This window comes from Lethenteron reissneri, unplaced genomic scaffold, assembly GCF_015708825.2.
Source record: "Lethenteron reissneri isolate LAM-NWPU_2019-01 unplaced genomic scaffold, ASM1570882v1 scaffold_1640, whole genome shotgun sequence".
In the NCBI taxonomy this organism is placed as follows: Eukaryota; Metazoa; Chordata; class Hyperoartia; order Petromyzontiformes; family Petromyzontidae; genus Lethenteron; species Lethenteron reissneri.
Window position 1 is genome coordinate 4,427,511 of NW_026891378.1, and position 11,540 is coordinate 4,439,050.

The window sequence follows — 11,540 nt, forward strand, 5'->3', positions numbered from 1 at the left end:
CGATCGAGGCAGCTTTAAGCTGGAGGAGACTGTGGACTCTGAGGCAGAGCGAGGCAACTCCCAGCAATTTGTGGATGTGGAGGTGTGGGTGGATTTTTTAGGCAATACTGAGTCAAATGGAGACCAAGTAGATGTTTATCATTGAGCTTAGGATAAAAAAAGTTCCATTTCATTCATGGGCCTTTCGCATGATAAAGTTTTTTTTAGTTAGATCGCATAAATATATAAATTTGTCGTTAAAACCCACCACGAACTGTGAACCTCTTTAAACAAATATCAACCGTGCTATCACTTGGATTCTCTCATTCTACGAATGCATGCAGGTGTAGGCATCCATTCAGAGAACAGAGTACAGTAAATCTGCTGTAATGTGATGCAGTATATTTTAATGCAATAGTGCAATGTTGGCAATGTGTCTCTTGATAATTTAGTGATAATTTTTTACACGTATGATCTGATTTAGAGCATATACAGCAAAAGCTCTTATCCACCATCTATGGGGAATCGAGGATGCCAGTTCATCAAATTTACCGGTTAACTGAAAGGTATACTTAATGTTTTAGCAAATTATTTCAAGTATAAAAACATTTTTCAACGAAGAAATTAAGCATACATTTTAACTATGATATTCAAAATAATTAACTCTTTTACAGAGGTACTCACCAGTCATTTGTATAGCATTCTAAGTTAATTGTAGAGAAGCAATGGTGCTGTTTAGATTACAGTATACAGTAGTGCAGTACTGTCTTCCAAGAACAGTGCAACAATTAGGCAGCCCACAACACGATCACAATGCTGGCAAGATGCCAGCATTTTTCTTTATACTTGAAGGAATATTTATATTCCCGTATTACAGATGCCGGTTAATAGAGCATTCCGGATGGTAAAGTACGCGATAGAGATTTTGCTGTACGTGCCATCTTACCTATAAACGTCACTTTTTGTCTGTCTGTCCGTCTGTCTGCGTACGCTCGCTTGCAAGGGATTTGGCGCTCGGGCCGTGGGGTTTAGGACGAAAAAAAATTGCCGGGAGGCATGTCCCGTGCAACGGGCAGCAACGCCGTCGCTGCGGGGTGGACGCAATTTTTAATTCCCGTTAAAAATATGCACACGCGTTAACACGCAACGCTGAGGTAAATTAATCAACGTTTCACGTCCTCTTCACTCCCCCCCCACTCCAGTGTGCGCAATTACTATTATAGGGTCGGTAGATAATAAAATTATAGCGATTAGACAGTATTCTAGCGCGGGGGGGGGGGGGGGTAGCGGGCCCAGCACCCAGCCTCGGCCGGGTGGGCAATCTAGGCGAGGCCGGAGGCTCTGCACGGTACTAGGCCTCGACACCCCACACGTGTCAGGCGAGGACTTTGAGCTATAAACTCGATATACCCAGCGTTGCCCGGGGGAAAAATACATTTAAAATACAACTGTGTAATTAAGTTTAAACCCGACCGCGCCAAGAATCGATTCTCTGGTGAGCGTGAGTGGTGAGGGTGTGTGGTGAGGGTGAGTGCTGAGGGTGTGGTGAGAGTGAGTGGTGAGGGTGAGTGGTGAGGGTGAGTGGTGATGGTGAGTGTTGATGTTGAGGGTGAGTGGTGAGGGTGAGTGGTGAATAGTAAGGGTCAGTGGTGAGGCTTAGTAGGTAGGGTGAGTGGTGAGGGTAAGTGGTGATGGTGAGTAGTGAGGGTGAGTGGTTAGGGGTGAGTGGTGAGGGTAAGGGTGAGTGGTCAGTGGTGAGTAGGAAGGGTGAGTGGGGAGGGTGAGTAGTCATTGGTGAGGGGTCAGCGTTAGTGGTGAGGGTGAGTGGTGAGTGGTAAGGGTGAGTGGTGAGGAAGAGTGGTGAGTAGTAGTGGTGAGGGTTAGCGGTGATAGTGAGTGGTTAGGGTTTGTGGTGATGGTGAGTGGTGAGGGTGAGTAGTGAGTGGTGAGGGTGAGTGGCGGTTGTGAGTGGTGAGGGGTGAGCGTGAGTGGTGAGGGTGAGTAGTGAGCGGTGAGGGTGAGCAGTGAGGGTGAGTGGTGATTGGTGAGGATGAGTGGTGAGTAGTCAGGGTAGTGAGGGTGAGTGGGGTGGGTGAGTGGCGGTTGTGAGTGATGATTAGTGAGGGGTGAGTGGTGAGGGTGAGCGTAAGTGATGAGGGTGAGCAGTGAGGGTGTGATTGGTGAGGATGAGCGGTGAGGGTGAGTGGTTGTTGTAAGGGTGAGTGGTGAGGTTGAGTGGTGAGGGTGAGTGGCAGTTGTGATGGGTGAGTGGTGAGCGGTGAGGGGTGAGTGGTGAGCATGAGTGGTGAGGGTGAGTGGTGAGAGAGTGGTTAGTTTTGAGGGTGAGTGGTGAGGGTGAGTAGTGAGGGTGAGTGGTGAGTGGTTAGGGTGAGTAGTGAGCGTGAGTGGTGAATGGTGAGGGAGAGTGGTGAGGGAGAGTGGTGAGGGTGAATGGTGAGGTTGAGTGGTGAGTAGGAAGGGTGAGTGGGGATGGTGAGTAGTCATTGGGGAGGGGTCAGGGTTAGTGGTCAGGGTGAGTGGTGAGGGTGAGTGGTCAGTAGTGAGGGTGAGTGGTGAGGAAGAGTGGTGAGTAGTAGTGGTGAGGGTGAGTAGTAAGGGTGAGTGGTGAGCGTTAGTGGTGAGGGTGAGTGGTTAAGGTTTGTGGTGAGGGTAAGTAGTGAGTGGTGAGGGTGAGTGGTGAGGGTGAGTGGCGGTTGTGAGTGGTGATTAGTGAGGGGTGAGTGATGAGGGTGAGCATAAGTGATGAGGGTGAGCATAAGTGATGAGGGTGAGCAGTGAGGGTGTGATTGGTGAGGATGAGTGGTGAGTGGCCAGGGTGAGTGGTGAGCGGTGAGGGCGAGTGGTTGTTGTAAGGGTGAGTGGTGAGGGTGAGTGGTGAGAGTGAGTGGCAGTTGTGAGTTGTGATGGGTGAGTGGTGAGCGGTGAGGGGTGAGTGGTGAGCATGAGTGGTGAGGGTGAGTGCTGAGTGGTGAGAGTGGTTAGTTTTGAGGGTGAATGATGAGGGTGAGTGGTGAGGGTGAGTAGTGAGGGTGAGTGGTGAGCATGACTGGTGAATGGTGAGGGAGAGTGGTGAGGGTGAATGGTGAGGGTGAGTGGTGAGGGTGAGTAGTGAGTGGTGAGGGTGAGTGGTAAGTGGTGAGGGTGAGTGGTGATTGGTGAGGATGAGTGGTGAGTAGTGAGGGTGAGTGGGGAGGGTGAGTGGCGGTTGTGAGTGGTGAGGGTGAGCAGTGAGGGTGATTGGTGAGGGTGTGATTGGTGAGGATGAGTGGTGAGTAGTGAGGGTCAGTAGTGAGCGGTGAGTGGTGATTGTTGAGGGTGTGATTGGTGAGGATGAGTGGTGAGTAGTGAGGGTGAGTCGTGAGGGTGAGTGTTGAGGGTGAGTGGTGAGGGTGAGTGGCGGTTGTGAGTGGTGATTAGAGGGGTGAGTGGTGATCGTGAGTGGTGAGGGTAAGGGTGTGATTGGTGAGGATGAGTGGTGAGTGGTCAGGGTGAGTGGTGAGGGTGAGCGGTGAAGGTGAGTGGTTGTTGTAAGGGTGAGTGGTGAGGGGCAGTTGTGAGCGGTGAGTGCTGAGTGGTGAGCGTGAGGGTGAGTGGTGAGGGTTAGTGGAGAGTGGTGAGTGGTGATTGGTCAGTGGTGATTGGTCAAGATGAATGGTGAGTAGTGAGGGTGAGGTTGAGTGGTGAGGGTGAGTGGTGGTTGTGACGGTGAGTGGTGAGGATGAGTGGTGAGGGTGAGTGGAGATGGTGAGGGTGAGTGGGGTGGGTGAGTGGTGATTAGTGAGGGGTGAGTGGTGAGGGTGAGCATAAGTGATGAGGGTGAGCAGTGAGGGTGTGATTGGTGAGGATGAGTGGTGAGTGGTCAGGGTGAGGGGTGAGTGGTGAGGGTGAGTGGCAGTTGTGAGTTGTGATGGGTGAGTGGTGAGCGGTGAGGGGTGAGTGGTGAGCATGAGTGGTGAGTGGTGAGAGTGGTTAGTTTTGAGGGTGAATGATGAGGGTGAGTGGTGAGGGTGAGTAGTGAGGGTGAGTGGTGAGTGGTTAGGGTGAGTAGTGAGCGTGAGTGGTGAGCGTGACTGGTGAATGGTGAGGGAGAGTGGTGAGGGTGAGTGGTGAGCGTGAGTGGTGAGGGTGAGCAGTGAATGGTGAGGATGAGTGGTGAGCGGTGAGGGTGAGTGTTGAGGGTGAGTGGTTAGGGTGAGTAGTGAGTGGTGAGGGAGAGTGGTGAGGGTGAGTAGTGAGTGGTGAGGGTGAGTGGTAAGTGGTGAGGGTGAGTGGTAAGTGGTGAGGGTGATTGGTGAGGGTGTGATTGGTGAGGATCAGTGGTGAGTAGTGAGGGTGAGTGGCAGTTGTGAGTGGTGATTAGTGAGGGTGAGTGTTGAGGGTGAGTGGTTAGGGTGAGTAGTGAGTGGTGAGGGAGAGTGGTGAGGGTGAGTAGTGAGTGGTGAGGGTGAGGGTGAGTGGTAAGTGGTGAGGGTGATTGGTGAGGGTGTGATTGGTGAGGATCAGTGGTGAGTAGTGAGGGTGAGTGGTTAGGATTTGTGGTGATGGTGAGTGTTGATGTTGAGGGTGAGTGGTGAGGGTGAGTGGTGAATAGTAAGGGTGAGTATCTCAACACCCAACGACCCACTTCGTCCAAGACCACAACAACAAGCATTACCTCACTTCACCCCACTGTACTGTGCTTTCCTACATAGCAACAGAGGCGGGGGATGCGTGGCGCGCTAACTCAAGCCCTACACTTAGGATGATGATGGCTCCGATGTTGTTGCTTATGAGGATAGTGGTGTCACACACAGTGTACACACACGCAATAATGCTCACGTTCTTGTTGTAGCTGATCTTACCCACCCAAGGGATACCTGCAACAGAGGAAGACATTTAAAAGGAATCTAAAACAGGACCCTGCGGGGTGGGCTGGTAGGAATAATACTTAGTACCGGTACAGAGATATCGACCGGGTATAGAGGAGTTAAAGAAAAAATGACTGTATTCTAGTGTAACGTTAATTAAAAGTGTTTGTTTTGACAAGAAACGCTGTGAGATTTAAAGACTCGTAGTCTTTCATTTCCAACACCACCCTCAACACCACCCCTCCCACGGACGGACGGACGGACACATTAATCTATTGGTGGTCTGGTCCACTTCGTTCCTACCAGTATAAACTTAAACTCTAATCCCACTCCTCACCGTGCTCGCCCTCTCACTTTACCACTCCACGTGACGTCATCATCGCGAGACGCCAAGGGGTGTGTACCTCGCTAGTAACGTCATGTCACCAGTAAAATAAATAAAAATCAAGCAAAGCCACGCGCAATCACTCCCCATAAGGGCCTGCTTAATAAATGGCATATATCCATTATATCAGCCGCGAGTTCATTGTGTCCGGTTAAGTAGCCACGCCCAATCACTCAATGTCAGGGCCTGGCTCATTAACATAATTTATTCAGTGGGAGGTGGTTAAATTGCTAAGTGACGTCATGTCATCTCCACCGCCGTGTGATTCCGCGTGACGTCACAAAATCCCGCAAAGCTACTCGCAACTCAACTGAGATCCGAGGTGAGACGCTCACGTCGTGGTGGTCGTGGTCTTTTGATGGTGGTGTTGTCTATGTAGGTACAGCCTCGCGTCTATTGTTCTCGGGATATCACTGAGTGTAGCAGCGAGTATGAGATCGATGTCCAGGTTGGAACGTTACAGAGTGCGGCCTAGCCATGCTGGCCTTGCCTCCTGCCATCGCCTGATTGTATTTGCTTTAAGTTTTGTTTATTTGTATTTGTCCTCACCTGGCTGACTACTTTAAAACCATGTTCTTAAAAAATATATTTCTACTATTTTGAGCTATATATCTCTTTCAGAAGTTACCTGCCCACATCGAAGTGGCTTGTGTGGAAATTTACAGCAGCCAAATGCTCTAAATGCGACCACGCAGAAAGAGAGACAAGCAAACTCCAAATAAACAAGCGTCGGGATCCAACCCACGACCTCTTGTATACCGGGCGATGTAGTGAAAATCTCGCCAGGGTGGTGCACACTCGAGTGCTTTATCACACTGAGTCTCTATACTTCAGTTCAGGAGGGTCCTGCCGAGTTGGTTTGGCAGTCTCGGGGGGAGGGGCGAAGCTTATTTGCGTATTGAGTAAACTGGAAGGCATATGTTCAGCATTGCAATATTTGAACGATACCAGTCCAGAAGTTTATTTCCCAAGTGAAGTCCATTGAACTAAGAAGTTTATTTTCAAGTGCGACTGAGCCGACAGACATAAAATGATTTACCGTAATAATAATTAAGCTCACTCACTGGCCCACTCATCTGTCCACTCATCTACTCATCCATCCACTCTCCCACTCACTCATCCATCCATTCGCCCACACAAGCACACTCACCTCTTCACACACTCACTCGCCCGCTCACTCGCCTTCCCACTCACCCACACTCACTGGCCCACTCACAATCAGAAGTTAATTTCACGAGTAACACCCATTGAGCTTAGACGCATTTTTTAAGGGCGACTTGGCGGGCATACATCAACGCATTCCAAAACTAGACCTCTGCTTTCTTATGTAATCAAGGCCTAAATACCATGAAAAAGCTTCGGCTTTTGGTCGTCCCTTGTTTTCGATATCCCTGCCCCTTTGCTCACATTCATTAAGGATTTTCATGATTTTGGGCAGGCCCGGAAAAAGCTGCGTGACAAGGATTCGGAGCCGTTTCCTGTTCAAGTTGGCGTGTGACAGGAATTCCCTCTGGCCACATACATTACGGTAAGTCCCCGGGTAGCGGAAGACCCGACTTACTGAAATCCAACCTTATGGACATGCTCCCATAAATCATGTAAAAAAAAAATCAACATGCGGTTATTTTTGCTTTAGTTAAGCGCAAGTAGTCCAGCGCGGTGAGGTTGTGGATGAATACCGCGGAGCGAGGCATAAGGCAGGCAGCATCTTCCCCAAGGCGGTGGTGTGTCGCCGCTCTGCACTCTCAGTCATGCTGTTACAGTGTTACCGTGCATATATTGTACCCGCTACATCGTCTCGTAACTTTCAGTGTAACGTCACTCATAATTGCAATAATGACTGGAAAAGATTAAGGTAAATGAAATTTTTTGTAGCATTACCTAATTCTTATTCTTTTGGACCATTATGTAATCTTGGTTTTCTGTGCTTAGAACTATCTTGTTTTTCCCTTGTTTCTCTTTATGGTTTTCATTGGAAGTTTATTTCAATAGTTATTTACATTATGTACTTAATTTAAATTTGGACTTAACTTTCGTGACCGCAGGAATTCATATTCTTGGTTCTTTCGGTAAAGTCACGTAGATAGAAAATTAAATAAAAATCATAGATAATCAAATTATTTAACACAATTACACTTTCGATTGCTTATGGTCTCAGCCAACAGCGATCGGAGAGTTCTAGGCCTCGTCTATTGCCCGGTAAATGAATATTCGGAAGTGACTTTTCTGTTATCAATTAATATTAATGTCTCATGGTGTTCATAAATAATTGGATAAGTATATATTTTATTAGTTTAATTATGGGTAGTGTTAGGGTAGATATTCTATTAAATGAAATAATCATATGAAGTGCAGAACGTATGTACAGAAATACGATACAGGTCGCGATAGAAAACGTACTATAGCGCGATACAGTACTGAGAGAAAATGAATAAGTAATTGGGTAGGGGCGTGTTGTATATGTCGGGTCTTGAAAAATTAATAAAGATAATAAAAAATTAAATGAAAAATTTAAAACGTGTAATTACCTGAAATTAGGCTAAGTTGTGTAATTATGCAAATTTGTATATGCTAATTGTGGGTGTAATTATATTAAGTTATACAAGTGTATGCAATTATGCTAATCTATGCAATTATGATAATTAGGCTAGGCAGTGTTGTCTAGGGTTGTATTATCAATCAGGATAATAAAATGAATTGTATGAAACTCTGCAAGTGTGATATAAGTATGCCGATTAAGCTCGGCTTCGTTCTCTAGGGTTTTATTATCAATCGGGATAATACAATGATTCTTGCTTTAACTTTTACTGATTATGTCTTAGTGTGTTTATGTCAGGTCTCAATATTCAGATATCACCGCAGGATACAGTTCTTATAATTAAGATTATTATGCATGAACTTAGGAAGGCACCACTTAGACGCTTCTGTGTTAAGCAACTTTAAACTCTAAACAAAAACACTCTAATATGCAAACTTTCATGCTAGGAATGTCAACACGGTACTCCTCATTGATCCGTACATTTAACCCTCAATGATTACGTTTGTTAAACTGGGTAACAGAACAATTGGTTAATTCCTCAGGGTAAAGCGAGCATTTACGGCGATGGGAAAAAGTCCTTAAAAATTAATGTGACAATATTTATGCAAATAGCAATAAAGAAACATGTCCCGAAAGCAAAAGTAGACCTCAATGAATTCATTGGTAAGATTATGCAATTAACGAAATGTCTTGGAACAATGGTGTGCGGCAGTGTGCCTGCTTCAGCAAATGCTTATCAATTGGCTAAGGCTTCAATAAATTTGCGGGCAAGATTCTGTGATCAAATAAAAGAGTTTAACACAATAATAACCCTGAGTGTGTAGATTCGTACAGTTAGGCAATTAACAAAAATAATGACTAAAATACTTCTCAACGACCATATCCACGTAACTCAATGGGTGAAACACAAGGAGAACTTTTGGAGTACTCTTATTAGTCCCGCTATGTGTGCGTGGGTGGATTGTCTCCTCTTTGCGTTAAGCAGACACCGAGGTTGGGCGTTTCTTGTACCAAAAATTAGTTTGTTCCCTGCTGAGCGATGAGTCGTGTGTGTGGGCGTGTCATACACATGGCGCTCTCGCTCTCTCTCGCTCGGCAGCAGCTGCAGGCTCCTTTCACTGCTGGATGAGCTGAGTCGGCATGACGCTTGTCTTGGAAAGTGCTCGATCGCGCTCGGTGGAGCTGGTTGCGCTGGTTGAGAGCTCTCTTCTACTCCGAGCTCTCTGGCGATGCACAATTGCGCTCGCAGCTCGTCCGCTGCAGCTGGTCCTCTGCGATGCTGGCTTGGACGATGCTTGGCGCTTTCCGCCCTTTCTCCAGGATGATTGCTTGTCGTTGCTCGTCACTCTTTCTCTCTTGCTCTCTCCTTGATCGTGCAGCTGACAACTTCGCGCGGGCATTCAGTGGTGCCTCTCCCACCCTTCCTTCAGGGCTTCGCCTCGTCGTTGCTCAACTTCCGTGCTCTCCGCCCATCCTCCAAGAGGGCTCCTGCTGTGAGCTGCTCGTCGCTGGCTGGGTCACTCACTCTCAAAACTTGTAAATTGTATTTGCACACCTCTTACACAACTCTGATAGCTTAGTACAATACAACTTATCACAATCCTTGACTCAAGACATCAGGATATCAGGATAAATGTAGAATACAACTTTCAGCGATACTCTGTCGGTCCATGCCGAACTCAGCACCTAGCAACACCTCGCCCCTATTCTCTGCGAGACACAACAAATATGGTTAATCTCGAGGCCATGCCCCGGAGCCTGCCCCTCACAGTACTAATCAGTGTCTTTGCTTGTATGTGAAATTCTCTCCCCTCTCTGCGCGTCTCTTGCGAGAGAAAAAAAACATGCCCTCTGTCTCGTTCTCCTCCCGTGGCCGCAGCTGCCTGGTTGCCCCCCCCCCCCCTTTTGAAATTTGCCTGGCTGCTTTCGATCACCTTGTTTTTGTTTGCATTCCCCCCCTCTGCCTTCGTGGTGTTTGCTATCTCGAGGAGAGACACCCTTCATACGTTTATTGCTATCATGTGTTGTGTCATTGTTGATTCCATGGAATACATATTATCTGGTCTTGTATGTTTGACCTATTTTCGTTGTATCTGTTTTGAGTTACCCTAGGTCTAATACCTCATGATTATTATTTGGTTTATATTTAACCAAGATTTCTAATGTACCATTAGTTGTCATCTCCGGTATTTCAAGGGTTTTATTAACCTTTGCTCCCTGTCTGTATACAGGGATACGTGCTTTTTATTCTTGAGTTATATTTTGATATCCTGAGGTTGGAGATGTATCTAAGTTTCCACAAACGCTTTCTTGACTACCGGAATTCATATTACTTGGTTCATGTAGATAGAAAGATACAATAAGAAATAAAATAAGTAATACTGCAGTCTATAATGTCGACTTATTGTTATAGCCAAGCTTCAAACTTTTACCGTATTAAAAAAAAACTCTACTTGTAATGTCCGTTTGCCCTGTGCTCTGCGTCTGTGCCAGTGAATCTGGATATTTGTTTGTGAACTGTCCAAAACGTCCGTGGAGGTCATGTCATGCGGTCCTTTGACAATGTGGAGATTTCCCAGATCGCCGTTAACCCCTCTCTTTGCCCTGGAGTTTATTATTGAATGGCTCTTTATGACCTCCATATGCTTGGTGTGGCTTGTGGGAGGTAGCGGGGTTGAGGGTGTTTGTTTCATTTTTTATCGATTATTATTACAAAAAATATTGGCAGAATTACAGTGATACCTCGGTTCACGAACTTAATTCGTGAACTGACTCTGGTCGCGAACCGAATTGGTCGTGAACCGAGGCACATTTTCCCATAGGGTTCAATGTAAATCCGGTTAATCCATTCTGACCTTTTTTTTGGTTTTTGAAGCACAAAAATATGAAACAAATTACAATACACATTAGTACTGTACAGTATAGTAATGTATAAAGAGAGAACACTAACCTTGCTTGAGATGACTTCAGTAAGCACTCAAACGGGTGAACTGTACAATACAGTAAGTACAGTATTGTACAGTACAGTAGTAGAGTACAGTACTGTATATGCTAAAAAGCACACCAAAAAAGCAAAAAGTCACTGAAAGTGTCTTCACAGTACTCACAGTACTTCTTTCTGTGTCTCTTCTTCTCTCCACGATCTTCCTATAGGAAGTCACGACCATGTGACAGCCTGGAAATAGCATTAAAATGGCCGCGGCTCCTGTTCGTGAACCGAAGCGGAGTTCGTGAACCGGAGCATATTTTTATGAACTTTTCTGTTCGTAAACCGAGTTGTTCGTGAACAGAAGCGTTCGTGAACCGAGGTATCACTGTATTCTTAATATAAATTTTGGAAAAAGGCCTATATATACATCTTCAGCCCCGATGGTTTCCACCAAGTTGATACCTGAACAGTCAACCCCGATGGTTTCCACAGTCGGCCCCAATGTCATCCACCTCTGGTCGTCAATTAGTAAGCTCCCCGACCGCGGGCCTCACTCCACTTTATATACTCGCTCGGCCCCGCCCCTATCAGACAATGCCCCCCCCACTTTACTATAACATGTGTGTCCTGAATTGAATAATTCTTACAGTGCCTTCTGGTCACCTGTTTCCAATCATCATAATGCACGCCTTTTAGAACCTTCCTTTGTACAGGCCCCGACACATGGAACGTTTCATAAACATGGAAAACATAGCACATGAACCTGAAATTACATCTGTCCATCCGAGTATTCAAGCAAATTTGAGCCTGGCTTCAGACTTCCAAGGTGCAATTGAACAT

At 46.4% G+C, this 11,540-nt stretch overlaps 1 protein-coding gene across 6 annotated transcripts in view; it reads left to right on the top strand.

Annotated features, from left to right (window-relative positions):
- LOC133339171 (zinc finger protein 271-like) overlaps positions 1-11,540 on the top strand; it is a 39,770-nt gene that overhangs the window by 8,546 nt on the left and 19,684 nt on the right. The window contains exons 1-3 of one of the 6 annotated variants that reach the window (XM_061547325.1): positions 5,497-5,554; positions 6,671-6,760; positions 9,151-9,307. Coding sequence is in view for 1 of the 6 variants with exons in the window: in XM_061547328.1 (XP_061403312.1) it covers positions 11,424-11,526 (103 nt within the window). In the remaining 5 variants the exon portion in view is untranslated. The other 5 variants (XM_061547324.1, XM_061547323.1, XM_061547327.1 and 2 more) reach the window with 5 other exon arrangements.